A 20104-nucleotide genomic window follows, 5' to 3' on the forward strand; every position below is an offset into this window, starting at 1 on the left:
CAGCTTTAGGCTATTCACCTTTCTGTCTGGAGTGAATTTACTTGGCTTTCTCATGTCTACCTTGGTCTTTCCTTTTAATGAAGACTGCATCTGCCCTAATGTCTAAATTCTGTAAAAAGTCAATCAAAACAAGATTTAAAAAATAGGCAAGTTGGTATATGACTAGAGAGTGATCATGGATGCATTATACATTGTTTATTTGGAACCGTGCAGGTTTCTGTTTAAGAATATGCCAAATATTACTGATCACAGTTGGTCATAGTGTTTCTTTAGAATGAATATGGCTAAAAGGAGGCCCAGTTGAGATTGCCAGAATCCCCATATTTCCACTTCTTATTGTAAGGCCAATAAAGAACAAATTTCTATCTCTACTTCTAATATTATTAAGTGACAGCCAAAGCCGCCAACATGTTTATCAGAGCCTGGAAGAGCTGGGGTTGCCCGTTTCTCCCGAGGACGCCAAAGTGGTGAAGGAAGTGTGTCATACCGTGACTTCACGAGCTGCTATGATGTGTGCAGCTGGAGTGGCAGCTATTGTAGAAAAGATTCGAGAAAATAAGCGCATGGCAAAGTTGGAGGTGACGGTTGGAGTGGATGGGACAGTGTATAAGATGAACCCTTAGTGAGTTGATTTTTCTGCATCGGGGGGGTGGGGGGCGGCAAAATTATATATAATCTTTGGGATATTTGGAGCTTGCAATGTCAGTTAATTTTATTTTGTGGAAAAGAAAAAGGAGTAAACAGCAAGAGCCAATATTTCCAGGCAGGGTGTTAACTCGGGTGCTGTGTTGTTGGTATGGGGTTTGCTTGATTCTGGACTAAATGTTGGTTCCTTTTCCCGTGATAGTATTTCTTTCTATCTACAGCTTTGCAAAAAAACTTCAGGATACAGTAGCTCTGCTGGCTCCAAACTGCAATGTCAAATTCTTAGTGTCAGAGGATGGCTCAGGAAAGGGAGCTGCACTCATTGCTGCTGTGGCCTGCCGTACAAAGGTCTGTTAATAAGCAGGCAACTGGATTGTTCTTCACTAGATACAGGTCTTGATCTGCAGCGTGGACTTTATTCTTCTTTAAGGCAGCTGTGACAAAATTGCAGAAAGCCAGATTTCGGTAGCTGTGGTACTCCATCTTTGCAGTTTTGTTTAACATTTCTGATTCATGCTCAAAGCAAGGAGGGAAATAAACCAAACTCCATTGCCTCTTGGATTCTCAGGCTATCATTTTTTCCAAAGAGCTTAATCCAGTTAGCTATGGTAGAGGAGGCTAATATGAAAGTAATTTCATAACCTCATCATTTCCACATCCTTAAGGTACTTAGGAGAGCAACTGAATACTTCAAGCTACAAATTCTGACTGCCTGTTTTAGAAGTCATGTTTCTATCAATGAAGTATGAGCACAGATACAAGAAGCCTCATGTAGCAATATATATATATATAATTTATTTACATTCATGCCCGCCAAAACCCTGTGCGAGACGCTGATATGTACATAAGGCCAAGTGTAAATACTTGAATGCACTTGAATACAGAATAAAAAACGATCTTTACACAATACGGCATAGACCTGCCTGGTCCAGCACACGTTCACTGCACAGATCAGACTTCCACGCACACGCACAAATCCCTTGCATATACACTGGGCAAGGACTAAGGAGGCACAGATACAGTCACCAGGAGAGCAAGGCCCTCGTCCTTTGGTTGACCTTCTGTTTCTTCCTTGTCCCATGGGTCTCCAGGTGTCTGCAAGCCACCAACTCTTGGGCTGCCCTCTCTGACTGAGTGTCAGATACCTCTTGGGCTGGAGCAAACATTTACAAAAATGGCTCTGGAACTATCCTGAGCTACCCTCTTTTTTTAAACTTTATTATGGCAAAGGGCTTCCTGGGGGATGCGGTGGACCGGACACAGATGACTCAGCTTCAAAGCAAAGCTTACCTTTTATCTTGGTCACTCACAATGACTTCTGTGCTAACCATTTCCTTTCCTTTTGCTTCCCATGCTAGAGTAGAAGAAAGCTCTAGAATAATTATCCAAGCCAGATGCCAGCATATCAGACTTGCTCGCCAGCCTACTTGGTAGAAAAACAGACCTACCCCAACCAGTTCCAGAACTGCTTTGGTAGCAGCAGAGTAGGGATTTGGTAGCCTTTTCCATGGCTTCTGGAGACTGAGCCCAGTGTTTGCCTTCTGGCTGAATTTGGCACAAGGATCAGATAGGGCACACAGGCATATTCAAAGCAGGACAAGTACAGATGCTGTGACCCTTGAAATGGAGGTGCCCCTCATCATCTCCAGACTGAGGCCTGTGTTGTCCCTGCCTAGGGCTTTAGCACTCAGCTTCTGAAACCATGAAAAGGGAGCTGTCCTGCTTGCCCACTTCAGCCACAGCAGCAGCCAGCTGGTTGAGGTTTCCATTGGGGAAGTGACGTGCCTCCCATAAGTTCAAGATCATGGCTGTTGGGCTTGGTTTTGAAGCAAAGTAGCTGAGATGGCTGTGGAAAGAGGGAAAGAATACAAATAAAAACCGCCAGCATTTCTGTGATTGCAAACACAGAACACAGTCCTTGAGTGGCTCAGGCTGTAAGATAGCCTGTTATTAAAACACAGCTGCCTGCAATTACTGCAGGTTCTAGTACCAACAGGCCCAAGGTTGACTCAGCCTTCCATCCTTTATAAGGTAGGTAAAATGAGGACCCAGATTGTTGGGGGGGCAATAAGTTGACTTTGTATATAAATATACAAATAGAATGAGACTATTGCCTTACACACTGTAAGCCGCCCTGAGTCTTCGGAGAAGGGCGGGATATAAATGTAAATAAAAAAACAACAACATCTCCAGCTCTCTATTAGAATTGCACAGCCCACCTTACTACCCAGCTCACATATTTCTGTATCAGCAAGTTCCATCTTCTATACTAGTACACTTTTATAGAAAGAATCCTTATACCTGTCAAGGTGCAGCTTCTGGGCTAATGCTCTCCAGTCAGCCCCACGGGCCACTGGGGCATCCAGACTACTTATGATTTTCTGGCGGATAAGAAAAGGAATCTTGAAGGCACTGGGGCCCACCAGGGCAGGAGAGCCAGCCTCATTGTCTGGGGGTAGCCAGTCCGAAAACCGTGCATCCTGAGAAAAAGAGACAATTATTAGGTCCTACATATACTCTCTTTGTGGTAAGTATTCTGGGCTGAGAGAAAGAGCTAAAAGTATATAATAACAAGGCTGTTTATTCTATTTGGCCAGATGCAGGTTTTAAGGAGAATGAAGGTTCCTAACTATAATGTTGTTTCTTTCCAAATATCCTCTAATTTGGCAACTCAGTTTGCTTTCTCAAACAAAAAATGGAGTCTAACTATCTGACCACTTCTCTAGCCATTGAAATTTCAGCAAGCACTAGTCATATGCTTTCATGCATTTCTCCATCTACGCTAGGTTATTAGAAACCTCTTCATATGAAAGATATAAGTTCTCCAGTTTTAAAGGCCAGAGTTTATGAAGCTACCGTGTTTCCCCGAAAATAAGACCCTGTCTTATATTTTTTTGAACCCTGAAGTAAGTGCTTGGCCTTATTGCCATGTGCTCAAAAGCCCAATTGGCTTATTATCAGGGGATGTCTAATTTTGAGGGAAACAGGGTAGGAAGGAGCAAAAAAGCTATATGGCTCTTCCTTGCACTTCTGCTTGTTTGTTGGCTATTCGTGCAGAGATCTGATTTGGCCAAATCCATTATTGTATCTGGCATGGGACTTACTGATTTAAGGTTAATTGACTACACAGGCTATTAAATTAAAAAAATCAGAATACGGCTAAAATTCTGTGTTATAAATCTACACTAATTTGATGTTCCTTGTTTCTGGCAATACAACAGTGGGTATGGGTTTGGGGGTCCCCTTATCCAGGAACTGAAAATTTCCATCTTTGGTTTTAGATAGGATAGCAGTTTCCCACTCGGACCCAGTGTGCAATTTGGGAGTCCTGTTAAACTCATAGCTCCTGCTTAAAGAGCATGTGGCAGCCTTGGTCAGGTCCTTTGTGCATCTAATGTGTTAACTACACCTGTTCCACTCATACTTTAATCACCTCTTGGCTAAACTGCATGGGGCTGCCCTTGAAGACCATGTGGGAGCTGCCGCTAGCTCCCTGTAGGCTTCTAGATGCAATTCAAGTCGCTGGTTATCATCTACAAAGCCCTATATGGTACAAGGTAGCCTGTTTCTGGTTGTTTCATTTCACTCCCTATCTTCTAACAAAGTGGGCATGACACATCAGGAGAAAATGGACATAATATAGGTGAGAATGCAGTCCTAACAGTCATCCTGGTTCATGAACTGTAACAGTAAGTCAGGAATATTTGCCAAAACAGGTCTGTAATTTGTTGTTTTCTGAGCACATGGATGGCTTGGCACTGGCTTTTACAATAAAAAAAAATAGCAGGTGGAAGGATTATATACAAGACAAAACCCTGCGACACAAATCTGTTCTGATGTCTATTCTTAAGTATGTTCAGTAGGACCTCTATGAGATCATACCCAATATTCTAGCTAGAAAGCCACATAAGGAACATGAAAGCTATTCAAAAGATAGGTAATAGGTACTTGGTAAAATACCTGCTGAGCTCCACTGTGTGGTTAACAGGGCTCATCCAGTCTAATCCCTCCTCTGCCAGCACAGGAGAACCAGCCAAGAAGTTAACAGAAGTTCTCACAATCTCCATGAATTGTATTCTTGCCCTTACCTTGGCAATGTTGAAGTCAATATTGAAGCTTTGCCCATCACCCTCCACCTGCCAGATCCAAATTTTGCATGCCAATTGGCATGTGTTGGTGCTGAGTCGCTCCAGTGTGAAGGTACAGTGTAGATAGGGCTGTAGCCCACTCCAAAGATGGTAGAAAGGAATTTCCTATAAGGGGAAAGGCCAGATGCAAATTACAAGATGATGTTTTTCTAAAGGAAAAGGCTTCTTGGCTGAAGTTACAAGCAAGTGCCAACAGCCTCAGCTGAACCAAGTACAGGTTGGTACCAAATAGCAGATGCATAACTGCTGTCTGTTCCCAAATTGACTAATAACTGGACTGTTCAGCAATGCCGATTCAAAGGGGAATTATGTATGCATTCACGTTGCATTTCTAAACAATTATTTGAAGAAGCTGTATCTAATCCAAGAAACAACATGGTTGACTTAAGGAGGGAGTAACAAGTGTGATGTGTGTTGCTCATATATTCCAAATCACTTTTCAAACCACTGCAAAAAGAGAGCAGTCAGATTTTCTTGGCTTCAGAAGGTGATATTCCTGGACTATAGATAGGTTGGTGGTTATAACTCTGATCAAGTGTTGTAAAGAAAATGGGCATAAAAGGGCAAGAGTAACTTAGCAACTTATTTGCGAGACCGCCTTCTGCCACCGATTGCCTCCCAACGACCTGTGCACTCCCACAGAGCGGGCCTCTTCAAGGTGCCGTCAACCACACCTTCTCTGTGGCGGCACTAGCCCTATGGAACGAGCTACCTCCGGGATTACGCCAACTCCCCGACCTCCGGGCCTTCAAACGTGAACTGAAGACTTTACTATTTCACCGAGCAGGACTAGCCTAAGACATATTTTAGCGAAATTTTAAAGGGGTTTTAATCGGTCTTTGACCGTTTTAGTGATTCGGCCAGTAAACATTTGTTCTTAATTGTTTTTAAAATATTGTTATTTATTATACTTATATTGTATTGGTGTGGGTATTTTAATAATTGGCTGTAAACCGCCCTGAGTCCTCCGGGAGATGGTGTGGTATAGAAATGTAATTATAAATAAAATTAATAAATAAAAGCAATTTCAGACAAAGAATCAGTATTGTCTTGGATAAAAATAACCCCAGGATTAGAAACCTTGCCTGGTAGCTGACTAGGAGCTTGCTCTTCCACAGTGAACTGGGCACATCATGGATGGAGAGACGCAGATTGTGATAACTGTCCTTGAAGTGCAAGATTCGCGGTGCACCGATCAGCTGTCCACCCATCTGCTTCTCTATCTGCACCACTTCCTGTAATGGTATGAATACAGGGGACATGCCTAACTGAGGGGAATTAAAGAAGCAAATACTATCCTGTGGTACTAAGCTACAGTTCAGGCCTTCAAGGGGGACAATGAGTGAGAAGGTAGTGGTGGTGATGGTGAAAAAAAAATGTACATGTAAGTGTGTGTGTGATGGTATTCCATGCATGTCTAAGTGCAGAGGAATTAAACTAGTTGTAGATATTATGTGTGGCTCTCAAGGCTGAAAGTTTTGCCCAGTGACTGACTAGACAAAGGATACTAAACCTGGGTCTTCAAGATGTATCATGACCCTAGTATCTTTGCATTTTAGTGATTCGCCAGTAAACATTTGTTCTTAATTGTTTTTAAAATATTGTTATTTATTATACTTATATTGTATTGGTGTGGTATAGAAATGTAATTATAAATAAAATAAATAAATAAATAAATAAATAAAATAAACGAACTATAATCCCAGAGGTCAACCTCTCATGTAACATTTTGTAAAACTTTTCTTGTTGCTGATTAGGTGCGTAAATACCTATCAACAAAGTCTTTTTTGCATCTATCACCAGTTCAATAGCAATAAATCTTCCTTGAATATCTGCCTCAATTAGCTTAGCTGGTATATCCTTCCTGATATATACAACAATTCCATGCTTCTTTTCCAAAGCTGATGCAACAAAATGGTATTGTATTGGTGTGGTATAGAAATGTAATTATAAATAAAATAAACGAACTATAATCCCAGAGGTCAACCTCTCATGTAACATTTTGTAAAACTTTTCTTGTTGCTGATTAGGTGCGTAAATACCTATCAACAAAGTCTTTTTTGCATCTATCACCAGTTCAATAGCAATAAATCTTCCTTGAATATCTGCCTCAATTAGCTTAGCTGGTATATCCTTCCTGATATATACAACAATTCCATGCTTCTTTTCCAAAGCTGATGCAACAAAATGGTATTGTATTGGTGTGGGTATTTTTTTTTTTATTGAAAGAGTTTTAAAAACAAAACATCCCCTCCCTCCCCACCCCGGCTTCCCGGGTCAATCACAAGGTAAAGTCCAATCCAAATAACCACATCCAAAGCTTTTCGTCTCCCAACCCCTCCCATTACATAAAATAACTTTCTAATTATTCAAAGGCAATCTGATATTTCTTAATCTGATATCTGTTTTGTAGATAATCAATCCATTTTTCCATTCAATTAAATATCTTTCCTGCGTATTGTCTTTTAAAACGCTGAGATTTTAGCCATCTCAGCCAAATTAATAACTTTCAATATCCATTCTTCTATTGTAGGTATCTCTTCTTTCTTCCAGTATTGTCCAATCAACAGTCTTGCTGCTGTTATTAAGTTCAAAATCAGTTTAGTCTCAATCCCTGTACAATCCATTATAATTCCCAAAAGGAAAAATTGTGGCAGGAACTTTATCTTCTTCTTCAGTACATTTTGAATAATCCACCAAATTCTTATCCAAAAGACCTTAATTTTCTTGCAAGTCCACCAAATATGAAAATATGTAGCATCATCACAATCACACCTCCAACATTTCGCTTGGATATTAGGATACATACATGATAATTTTTTGGGATCTAAATGCCATCTATAAAACATCTTATAAAAATTTTCCCTTAAATTCTGTGCTTGTGTAAACTTAACATTTCTAACCCAAATTTTCTCCCATGTTTCCAACATTATTGGTTCCTGAATATTCTGTGCCCATTTTATCATACAATCCTTTACCAAATCCTTTTCCGAATCTATTTCAAGCAACACATTATACAATCTCTTTATATGCTCGTGGGTCTGATTTCTAATTTGCTTTATTAAATTTTCCTCCCATACTGGGCTATGGTCAGTTAAACACCTCGAAAATATCTTCGTTTTCTTCACCCTAGAAAGCAAGTCATTAGAAATTAAAATAAAATCAATGCGTGAAAAAGATTGATGCCTATCAGAAAAAAAAGTAAAATCTCTCTCATCTGGATTCCGTAACCTCCATATATCTCTAAACTCAAAGTCTTCCATCATTTCAAAAAAAGATTTTGGTAATTTTGCATGTATAGGTATCTTCTTGGAGGAAGTTCTCTTATCCCTTCTTGTATCAATTACTCCATTCCAGTCTCCTAATAAAATAAACGAACTATAATCCCAGAGGGTCAACCTCTCATGTAACATTTTGTAAAACTTTTCTTGTTGCTGATTAGGTGCGTAAATACCTATCAACAAAGTCTTTTTTGCATCTATCACCAGTTCAATAGCAATAAATCTTCCTTGAATATCTGCCTCAATTAGCTTAGCTGGTATATCCTTCCTGATATATACAACAATTCCATGCTTCTTTTCCAAAGCTGATGCAACAAAATGGTATTGTATTGGTGTGGGTATTTTAATAATTGGCTGTAAACCGCCCTGAGTCCTCCGGGAGATGGTGTGGAATAGAAATGTAATTATAAATAAAATAAATAAATAAAAGCAATTTCAGACAAAGAATCAGTATTGTCTTGGATAAAAATAACCCCAGGATTAGAAACCTTGCCTGGTAGCTGACTAGGAGCTTGCTCTTCCACAGTGAACTGGGCACATCATGGATGGAGAGACGCAGATTGTGATAACTGTCCTTGAAGTGCAAGATTCGCGGTGCACCGATCAGCTGTCCACCCATCTGCTTCTCTATCTGCACCACTTCCTGTAATGGTATGAATACAGGGGACATGCCTAACTGAGGGGAATTAAAGAAGCAAATACTATCCTGTGGTACTAAGCTACAGTTCTGGCCTTCAAGGGGGACAATGAGTGAGAAGGTAGTGGTGGTGATGGTGAAAAAAAAATGTACATGTAAGTGTGTGTGTGATGGTATTCCATGCATGTCTAAGTGCAGAGGAATTAAACTAGTTGTAGATATTATGTGTGGCTCTCAAGGCTGAAAGTTTTGCCCAGTGACTGACTAGACAAAGGATACTAAACCTGGGTCTTCGAAGATGTATCATGACCCTAGTATCTTTGCATTTTAGTGTTTATTTATTCATAAAATTTAGACTACCCAATGATTCAAGTGACTTATAATTAAAAAACTACCCACAAAACACTAAGAGAGTCACAATTAGTCCCAGAGACATTATATAATCCAATATAATGGGTCTACCTTAGGGCCTCGGATAAATAGCCAAGTTGTTTTTGCAATTTTTTCTAGATTTCTTAAAAAGTCCATTCTTAATGGGACAGTAAGTGGAAATTACTAAAAATGGGGAGCAACTTTATTAATGCAGTCAACTTTTATTAAATATGAATATAAAACAAATTACATGCTTTCCTAACCCTGTCTCTTTTTTGGAGTCTGGTTTATAGGATATTACTGCTGAGTTAACCATTGGCTTGAAATACAGGATTCCTAATAGAGATTCACCAGTGGAGCCAGATTCCCCAAGTGATGGTGCCCTCTCTTCATTGGATGTTAATGTAGCCATCCATCCATTAGGGATGCTTTAGTCTGGATTCTTGCACCAATCATGGGGTTGGACTGGATGAGCTAGAAAGACACTTCCAGCTCTGTTGTATTGTAGAGTTTGAATCTAAACTATGGAGATTCTGTACTGTGTAAACAAAATTCCTGGATTGAAAATATTAGTATACTAGAAGAAGATACTAGAATTATTATGGGAAAGGCTGAATAATTGCATAGGGAGAAATTAGGCTTCTTGTATAGGAAAGTGTGGATAATGAACAATTTCCCTTTGTAATTGGCTTCACTACATATTGTCTCTACCATCAAGATCAGCCAGTTGCCTGGATTAACCAGTCTTCTCACTAAAAAAAAGCTTCGGTGTGTGTTAGATATACACCGAAACAACCACTACTAAGGGAAGCAAAAGGCACACTCATTCAACTACTTAAAAAGCACGGCACCATTATGCTTTGCTGCATTCAAAGGGACTCTCTGCCCCACCGTCTGATGAAATGAAGTACTTCACTGAAGATCTGCAGAGCCTTAATCCTGCAATTAAGCTAGGATTGTATTATTAAAGTTGTGCTCTGGCTACGTGATCAAAAGTACTGAAATGATTCAAGTACAAATGAACAAATAATGAGTCCTTGAAAAGTAGTAAAAAACACGGTACTCCAACCTATGTGAGCTTTATGGAAGGCGGCTTCAAGGGACTGCATGTGAAAGAGTTTCCTGATGGAGTACCTTAAGTGCATCACGGGTGTCACTGAGGCAATATACACGGACATCATATTCCAGCCCAGTACAAGTTGTGGGTGCAAAGAGAACCAGTTTCAGGCGCTTTGAAGCAGCCATGCTGAGGGATTCTCCCACCAACGCAAAGCGGCCCAATTGCTCTGTGAAGATGTAGCAAGCTTGGGGTTCCAACTGGCAATGGAACAGTTCAGAAGATCCTGGGTCTCCCAACTGCAGTACATCCTAAAAAGGTGGAAAAGGAAGACAATCCCCACATCAGAAAAAGAGAAACGGCAAAAGAGCAGAACATACACATCAATATCAGAGAGAGGGAGAGAAAAAGAGAGAGAGATTAAGGCAAACCCAGAGATAGTGGAAGAGGAAGACAAAGAATGGCAGGTTGACATATCACTTGGCACAGGTGGGGTCACAATAGTGCTTCACCGGTCTATCTAGTAAGGACTGCAACTGAAGCCTGAGTGGAACAGGGTAGTGGTGGTGTTTTTTCCAGCATCTATACTGTTTGCATTACATTCAGTTGCTCTAAGGGCCCTGCTTGCATCCAAGGCACAAACTGCAAGGCACAAACTAGAACTGCCTCCTTAGAGAAGCCTGTGAGATTCTCTCTTGGTCTTGGGGATCACGCAACCCATTACATTGAATCAGTAGTTGTGGGCTGTGTATACTCTGCAAAAAAGCAAAACCATACAGTGGAGCACTTGAGGCAGAATTTAGGTTTCTTTTTTTCTTTTCTTTTTTTAGAAAAACTAGGCAAAGACCTGGCTTTGGGAATGCGAAAATGGGCTTAAAATTATATCCAAGGAAACCAGACAAATGATTGATTCATGGTATTTGGGGTGGGGGGGCGGGATGGGGGGTGTCAGTGCTATTCTTGGTTGTTTACTTAATTTATTTGGATTAGTTCTGAGTATCTCATCACTGGTGTTATCTGGGAGAAGAATAATCATACATACAATGCAAAATGAGAAATCAATGCACAAATAATAGCATAGCACTGAAGACAAATCCACTGAAATAATAACACAGAGATTTAGAAGAAAAAAAACCTCTTGTAGCAAAGCAGGCCAATTATATTAAAGCAATGATTAAATAATTAATATCCATTTGAGGATATTTTGACATTAAATTAAGAAACTTAGAAGAAGAGAAGGACTTCACCTGGTGTGAAGATATATTAATATAGGCCCCAAGCAGCTTTTCCAGGGAGAATTCTGAGCGGCCATTATCAAGAAGGCCCTTACTGTGGTGGCTGCTTTCCAGAGTAAGGAGACCCTTGGATTTTACAATTAGATGATCTTAGGCCCCAAGTACTGGGAACGACACAGAAATAAGGTATGTTTTGCAAAACCAAGGCTAGTGGATTTTAATATATTTTAGAGGTTGATAAAAGTAGTGTATTTGGCATGACATTCATCTGTTTTGCATAAAAGACAGGTAGTCCTCGACTTACGATCACAATTGAGCCCAACATTTTTGTTGCTAAGTGAGACATTTGTTAAGTGAATTTTGCCCCAACATGTCATCGCAGTTAATACGTTAGTAACCTGGTTGTTAAGTGATTCTGGCTTCCCCATTGACTTTGCTTGTCAGAAGGCCGCAAAAGGAGATACCCAGGACACTGCAACAGTCATAAATGTGAGTCAATTGCCAAGCGTCTGAATTTTGGTCACATGATCGTGGGGATGCTGCAATGGTCGTTAAGTGTGAAAAATGGTCATAAGTTAACTTTTTTCAGTGCCGTTGTAACTTCGAACGGTCACTAAATGAACTATTGTAAGTCGAGGACTACCTGCAGTCCTAGCGTTGCAACAACCCATGAGTTGCTCAACATGTACACTCCAGGCTATGCCTCACCTCCCATGTGCCCTCACAGGACTGCTTCTTCAGGCGCAGGTTCCAGGTCTCAGGATTTGGCTCCACACAGTGATCTATGGCTAGGATAACAGGTCTGGTGAGCAGCACCCCCGGAGGGCCACAACTAACAATGGGGCTCAGTAAAGTCTGGCAGCCTGCCAGCGGAAGCCTTGGCAAGAGAGAGAAGCATCAGTAATAGAAGGAAGGGGCTTAAGAACTCCCCCACCTCCATGATCCAGTCATCGGCTACTTTCTCTTGACCATAATCTCAGCTGAAACAGAAAAGGAACAGGATCTGCAACCCATTAATTCAGGTGAAGGGGGTGGTGGTGGGGAGAGACATACAGCATGAAGGAATAGAATGGGGTTAATATCAGCAAGTATAATAACAATAATACACCCAGAGATGATTCTTTGGTTTTAGAGATTAGGAATTATCAAGAAGTGCACCGAAGATCAGCATTAATACAATAATCCTGGCAACAGCAGAACTCTCTCCTGGTTACGGCAAGGGATTATCACCGGGGAATTTCTGCCAAGAAGAAACTCCAGAAGAGTTTTGACAATACGGCAACAAATGGCACCGTTGAGCATCTTTCTTCCAGCAGAAGCTGGGAAGAAAAAGGGATCAGGGCATGATTAGTAGTTAAGCTCTGGTAGCCAGTTACTCGACTTTGGGCAGCCTGCAAGGTGCTTTCTGCTGGCAGCTCCACTACCTTTTTTAAACAAGGCGATTATCCTGAATGCTTGAGAGCAAGCCCAATTTAGACATCCCACTCAAATCTATCATCTCTGTCCTTAGACAGCACCAAGGGGATTCTGGGAAGTAAACAAGCCCTCATGGCAGCGGGCTATCTGTGCTTGTTGCTGAGGCAGCCCTGAGCACGAGAACAAAGAAGAATGAGTTGCAAGGAGCCAGGAGATGAACATTAAAGAAAATAATATTTTTTAAATATCATGGATCCTGCAGCATAAATACCTCTAGAAATGGCTTGGTCATCCTAATAAAGGTTGTATCCTCTTTATTATATTATCTTCCCCTATGAGCTTGATGCGGGGAACATTTCCACTCCTTTCAATGAAAACTATTTTCATGCCTTATCTTCAAGACTGCCTCTGTCCCTATGAACTCATAAGTGAATTTACCGTTTACTTTACATCACTATTTATTTCAGGCCATACCATGGTAGGCTTGAAAACACCAACAATACAAAGGGTTGAGAGTAATTACCATTAAAGGAGACAATGTTATCTATATACAGTGGTACCCACTACATCAGCAAAGACAACTCTTGGCATGTCCACCTGCAGGACTGCAGATTAACAAGACCATGGCATATATATCAGATGGCACTCAGATACCCACAACATCCTTTGACTCTCACAGGGTTATATACATATACCTGGTTTCAAATTAGAGGACAGAAAGGGGATAGGCCTTTAAGGGTTCCCAGTGAAGTTTTACAAAAATGGAGATGTAGGAGCACATTGTGGGCATGATAAATTACAGGTAAGTATAGCTAAATTAAGTATCCCAGGATTCCTAGGGTTTTTCAGGAAATGAGCTACGTACCTCACATCCTCTTGCTTGTGCAGCGTTAGGTAGATTTCATAGATTTTCCCCCGTGGGATGGCATCAGGTGGGATAAGCAAGCTGACACCTAAAAGACAAAGACGAGATGGCTCAAGGGGTACCACCCACTGCTTGCAGGCAAGCTGCCTTCCAATTTCACAGGCAAGCTGACACTGAAGAATGGGTTTTGGTCAAAGGCTGCTTAGCTAAAAGAGGCAGGGAAGAGGAAATGAGCAATCCACTCCTTATAAGAAATCCCAGGGGGAAACAATGTATCTTCTGTTGAGTTTATCTATGGAAATGTTTCTTTTCCCATGTAGGAATCCAGCCTAGGAAAAAAAAACCCTTTCCCTTGGATGCCTGTGCTTAAGTAAGGATCCAGAGGAGAATTAGAGCATCAGAAAGCTCTGCTGCTCCCACTGTAGCCACCCTCCATATTGTCAGTCCTATATTTTCCCTCCTTGTCAACCTCACCTGTGTTGGGTATCATTAAACGTCCACCCAAGAAGTTGAATGTTCCATACGCCATGTTGGCACCACCCCTGGGCAAAGAGCGGAAGAAACTCTGGGTAGAGAATCGTGAGACGAAGTCTACCGGATCAGCACTGGGAGAGCTGTGGTGAAGAGTATGACGTCCACTGCCCAGGGGACTAAGCAGGTGCCCGTTGCCAATCTGGAACTTGCCAGGCCCATCCTGGCGTGGACACAGTGAGCCTTGGTAGGTCATGGTAGTGGTGCTCAGATCAGGCTGGATGGTCAATAAGTGGGAATTATCTGCGTGAGAGAAAGATGGAGATGATAATGGGATCAGTTTTATTTATTTATTTATTAATTAGATTTTTATACCGCCCTTCTCCCGAAGGACTCAGGGCAGTGTACAGCCAAAAAGATAAAAACTCAGAATATATACAATTAAAACAAATTTTTTTTAAAACAGAGCATATTAGAAAAGGCCGACATTAAAAATTTAAAAAATTTAAAAACCCTAATACAATAAAACCCCAATTAAAATTAATAAAACTATTAAGCCAGTCCCGCTTGAATAAATAAGTATGTTTTTAGCTCACGGCGAAAGGTCCGAAGATCAGGCACTTGGCATAGGCCAGGGGGAAGTTCGTTCCAGAGCGTAGGAGCTCCAACAGAGAAGGCCCTGCCACTGGGGGCCGCCAGCCGACATTGTTTGGCGGACGGCACACTGAGAAGACCCTCTCTGTGTGAGCGTACGGGTCGGTGGGAGGCAAAAGGTAACAGCAGGCGGTCCCGTAAGTACCCGGGTCCTAAGCCATGGAGTGCTTTAAAGATGGTAACCAAAATCTTGAAGCGCACCCGAAAGACTACAGGAAGCCAGTGCAGACTGCGTAGCAGTGGTGTTACGTGGGAGCAACGAGTGGCTCCCGTTAGTTGAGGTGGTAAAGTTACACATCTTGTTTCAAAACATTAAAAAAAATCTTCCTTGGCAGAGTGGAAAACCTAGCTAGATTACTTTATAGATGCAAATGCGGATATTTGAGTCACCTCAGGTATGTAGCAGCCTAATCACAAAACATTATCTCATCAGACAGTATTGCATAAAATACATTAACCAGCAGGGGTAACAGACTGTTGCAATGACCCGAGAAACAAAGATCTCTGTTCAGACCATCATTTTCTGCATTAATAAGGTTATGCATTTTATTTCCCAAAGACAGCTTTTTAAAGATGCAATGTAATCTCCTTTTTTAGACTCAGAGTTTTGGGTTAATAGAGCTTGCAGAAACCATCTGTGCAGTCCAAATGTAGATCAACAGAATACACGTGTCATTTTAATATCTTGTCACTTATCAGACTGTAAAAAGGAATGTTTCTAAGACCATGAGTCACAATATGGGAGAATGGTATAATAAAGGGAAGCTTCCTTGACCTGAAACTAAACTGTCTATAAGTGTGAACGTATGTGCATTCTATGGCTTGGTTCCAAAAGGTCAAATGTTTGTCTTGATGGATGAGTGCATGTGTGTGTGTGGGGGGGGACATTTTGTATAGTGGACTCTTTAAAATCTCAAGAGCAAAATATCTCACAAATACTGGAACATTTGCCTATATTTATTTGGTTCCTTCCCTATGGTTTAATCTGGTATTCACAGAGAGAAAGAGAGGAGTATTTGACTAATCAGCATAAGTGAGATAAATCAGAAAGAGTTTTACATATATCATTTCTGCAACTACCTTACACCAGAAGTAAATGTTTCTTATCTAATGGAAAATCTGCTTTCCTAAACTTGTTCTGAAAGACTGTAGTAACACCTAGCATGGTTTTGGGTGGTGAGCAACCAGAAGAACGTTCTTATAGCTTTGCAGTGTCCTCTTTCGAGAAACTCTTAGAGACAACAGGAAACAACTACAATCGTCATCCCCAGACTAACACTCCTTAGCAGGTAATGGCATCTGCAAAAGCTACACTTAAGACTGTAGGAAGTTAGCACCCACCCCTCTCCTAGAAGAATGAAATATTTTAGAAAATATTAAAAAGGCAGAATATTATATCTCCCTGGATGAAAAATGGTGAGACATGTTTTAAAGACAAAGCAGCTCCCTGCAGCTTCCTGCCTCCCCCAACCTTTGTCAATGGGCCTCATCTGCAACACAATGGGACCATCTAGCAACAGAAACTCACCACAGGGGAAGACTCAAGCAAGCTTGAGAGACAACCTACAAAGTTAGCTAAGACCCCTAGATCACCTGGGAGTTTGACAACCAATCAGGATACATTTCTTATATAGGAACAGGAAACACTAAGGTGGGGCTCCACAGAGGGTATAAACTCAGGCACTCTAAGCATCTTCCACTCTTCTTTCATCTCTTTGGTTCTTCACCCAACATCTTGAAGCATGTGATCACTTTTTCTGTTTAGGAACTCAAACCATGTGATCCTGTCCACCATTAAACCATCTTTCCAAGCAGTCTCCATGTTTCCAGTCTTTTTCCCCACTTAGAACTGAACCCAGAAGGATATTGCTTCCAACAAGACCTTGGAAGATTGTAGACAGGGCATGGCTTCCCCATCCATGATAAAGTCTCCTGACATGCCAACTTCTGAAGTCTTGGTGGTGTATCTCCTTGGTAGATCTGGCTTCCAGCTGGCAAGAATTAGGATAACAGACATTCAAGAGCAGAACAAAAATGGGTGAGGTTTTTTCCCACCTGAAAGATGCACTGCCATCTGGGCTGTACAAGGAGGCATGCCAAAAAAGTTGGAAAAATTGGTGGGGGAAAAAATGGGTAAGGCAAATCAAACTCCGCCCATTTCCCTTTTTCCTTTCCCTCTCACATGTTAGGAATGCAGTTTGGATTTATTAAAACCTAACTGCATCATGAATGTTCATAAGCCGCCTAAAGTTACTTCAGTGAGATGCATGGCATGCAAGTTTATTATACAAATATATAAATGAAAAGGCTTCAAAACTGAGAAGCCCGCATCCCAGCCCTTAAACCATGCTGTTTTAGGCTTAGCTTTTGTTTTAGTTGACTGCAGTAGGATACACATGAATTTTGAAGGAGGCAGTGCACCATCCTGAAATTTAACTTATGTAAAGCTTTTCACTTCAGCTATTGGAAGACTTTTTTCAAATCTAATTGTTAGAGTTATAATGAAGAAAAAGGTCAGGTGAGCAAAGTCCACCTGTATGCCAGCAATCCTCTACCTTCAACAATTTATCTCTCATCCGCAAAGCAGCTGTTGCTGTATTTATCCCGCACGTTTCCACTGCTCATGTTCTTTTTCTACTGATATAATAAAAGTTTAGAGACATGGTCAGAGGCATTGTGGTTACATCTTTCCTAACTGCCACAGAAAAATGAATAAAAGAGGAATGAAAGAAAAGCCACCTCTCTAAAAAAACCTGACAAATTTACAGAAGATTTGAATGTGGTTCCAGAATAACTGCTTGCCCCAGTGGTACCCCTTTATCCACATTTCTGGTCCCAAAAGGATTCGTATCTACCTTATAGCACTTAGAGAATGTGCCAAGAGCAGATGGCTACTCACCTGCTTTGGTGGGCTTGATGCCAACTGGTTGGAAGCCAGCAGTGAGAATAGAAGAGTCAGCTACATCTGAATCCAGCCCTTCCTTCTTCCGGCAGTAGACAAGGGTTACCACTAGAAGCAGCAGTACCAAGCACACGGCTACAGCAATCAAGCCAACATACAGAGCCACATCCTCAGAGCCACCAGTTTCTAGAAAGGAGAACAGAGGAGGGGTGCGCATTGAATCCAGTGCCAAGCTCTAGTCTGCAGTAGGAAACAATTGTGTTTGCTTTAGAAGAATGAACCTAAGGCTCATTGACATTTATTTTATTTTATTTTATTTTATTTTATTCAATTTTTATACCGCCCTTCTCCCGAAGGACTCAGGGCGGTGTACAGCCAAGTAAAAAATCACAGTATCAATATTAAAAGAGATTAAAACAAACATATTATAAAGTGGCCAGATTTAAAATGAATTAAAATATTAAAATATAAATAACCCACTAAAATTTTAACCCAATAAAATTTTAGGCCAGTCCCGCTTGAATAAATAAGTGCGTTTTCAGCTCACGGCGAAAGGTCCGAAGATCAGGCACTGACGTAAACCAGGGGGAAGCTCATTCCAGAGCGTGGGAGCTCCCACAGAGAAGGCCCTGCCCCTGGGGGCCGCCAGCCGACATTGCTTGGCGGACGGCACCCTGAGAAGGCCCTCTCTGTGAGAGCGTACGGGTCGGTGGGAGGCAAACGGTAACAGCAGGCGGTCCCGTAAGTACCCGGGTCCTAAGCCATGGAGCGCTTTAAAGGTGGTGACCAAAATCTTAAAGCGCACCCGGAAGACCACAGGAAGCCAGTGCAGATTGCGCAGGAGTGGTGTTACATGGGACATGATGTGCAACATCTGTTATCCATGGCAACATCTGCCAGGGAATGGAATTTGTAGGAAAGAGACCTGTACTGGAGTGCATTGCTTCTCATTGGGCTGATCATATATGGCTCATGAAGGGTCTTGCGCCTGTACTCTGTTTTTCAGAAGAAATCACTGGTTGACTGCTTCCTTGCAGTCATAGAGAGAATAGAAAGAATAAGAGAAATAAGAATAAAAGAATAAAAGAATAAAAGAATAAGAGAACTCCAGGACCCAGAAGCTTAATTTCACTTTTCAACTTAGAAAGGTAGGACCACATTTTCAGGAAGGCTCTTAGAAAAATTCAAATGGAAGCTGCAAAACAAGCAGTGTATTTTAGGAATATTTGTAATGGTCAGCTTTCATAATAACTAAAATAATGCTATCAACACTGAAGATGGGAGAGAGAGAGATTCCCCTAAGAAATGTATTGTCAACGTATTTAACACATCACCCTGTTTAATTAGATAGCCTTCCCTAAGATGATTCTTTTCAGATGAGCTGCATTTCAACTTACCTTGTCTGGGGAAATGCTGACAATGAAACCTACCATATCTGAAGGGCAGTAGTGGCTGATTTATAATAGTAACCAATGTTAGTCAGGAATCTGTGTGTCTCTCAAACAGAATCCTGGATTGGGATGTGAACCAGGGAAGGCTCCTGCTTCTCTGCTCTCCCCCAACTGTTCCAACTGAAAAGCTTTTGTTATATTATTAAAATAATGTATATGCAGGTTCTTATTCTCATAGATGAACGTATCTTTTCTTTTATGTACACTGAGAGCATATGCACCAAAAATTCTATTCTATTCTATAAACAGATTATATATTAAGGAAAGAACGGAACTACTATACATCAATGCCTTCTACCAGCCTCCTTAGTTGTCCAGAGCATCAATATGAGTTACTGAAAGGTCCAATGGGTCTAGAAGAGATGCATAACCTCCATTTAGATAGATTCAGATAAACAGAGTTGGAAGGGACCTTGTAGGTCATCTAGTCCAACCCCCGCCCAAGCAGGGGACCCTACACCATTTCTGACAGATGGCAATCCAGTCTCTTCTTGAAAGCTTCCAGTGATGAAGCTCCCACAACTTCTGAAGGCAAGCTGTTCCATTGGTTGATTGTTCTCACTGTCAGAAAATTTCTCCTTATTTCCAGGTTGAATCTCTCCTTGTTCAGTTTCCAGCTATTATTCCTTGTCTGGCCGTCAGATGCCCTAGAAAATAGCTTGACCTCCTCTTCTCTGTGGCAGCCCCTCAAATGTTGGAACACTGCTATCATGTCTCCCCTAGTCCTTCTCTTCACTAGACTAGCCATGCTCAGTTCCTGCAACTGTTCATCATATGGTTTAGCTTCTACTCCCCTAATCATCTTGGTTGCTCTTCTCTGCACTCTTTCTAGAGTATCAATATCTTTTTTATAGTGTAGTGACCAAAACTGGATGCAGTACTCTAGGTACGGTCTTACTAAGGCTTTATAGAGTGGTATTAGTAACTCACTTGATCTTGATTGTATTCCTCTGTTAATGCAATTTAGGAT

The 20104-nt window shown here is 41.2% G+C and overlaps 2 protein-coding genes across 2 annotated transcripts in view; one reads left to right on the forward strand and one right to left on the reverse strand.

Annotated features, from left to right (window-relative positions):
- HK3 (hexokinase 3) overlaps positions 1 to 1107 on the forward strand; it is a 43564-nt gene extending 42457 nt beyond the window's left edge. Inside the window, exons 17-18 of the mRNA XM_058167847.1 lie at positions 389 to 622; positions 867 to 1107. Of these exons, the coding sequence (XP_058023830.1) occupies positions 389 to 622; positions 867 to 1002 (370 nt within the window). The 3' untranslated portion in view covers positions 1003 to 1107. The remainder of the gene's footprint in view (positions 1 to 388; positions 623 to 866) is intronic.
- A 364-nt stretch (positions 1108 to 1471) lies between these two features.
- UNC5A (unc-5 netrin receptor A) overlaps positions 1472 to 20104 on the reverse strand; it is a 104264-nt gene continuing 85631 nt past the window's right edge. Inside the window, exons 7-15 of the mRNA XM_058168679.1 lie at positions 17681 to 17869; positions 14131 to 14430; positions 13657 to 13744; positions 12084 to 12252; positions 10218 to 10451; positions 8568 to 8717; positions 4734 to 4898; positions 2947 to 3125; positions 1472 to 2491 (exon numbers count right to left, since the gene is read on the reverse strand). Coding sequence (XP_058024662.1) covers positions 2326 to 2491; positions 2947 to 3125; positions 4734 to 4898; positions 8568 to 8717; positions 10218 to 10451; positions 12084 to 12252; positions 13657 to 13744; positions 14131 to 14430; positions 17681 to 17869 — 1640 coding nt within the window. The 3' untranslated portion in view covers positions 1472 to 2325. The remainder of the gene's footprint in view (positions 2492 to 2946; positions 3126 to 4733; positions 4899 to 8567; positions 8718 to 10217; positions 10452 to 12083; positions 12253 to 13656; positions 13745 to 14130; positions 14431 to 17680; positions 17870 to 20104) is intronic.

The sequence above is a fragment of the Ahaetulla prasina genome, chromosome 2, assembly GCF_028640845.1.
Source record: "Ahaetulla prasina isolate Xishuangbanna chromosome 2, ASM2864084v1, whole genome shotgun sequence".
Taxonomy (NCBI): domain Eukaryota; kingdom Metazoa; phylum Chordata; class Lepidosauria; order Squamata; family Colubridae; genus Ahaetulla; species Ahaetulla prasina.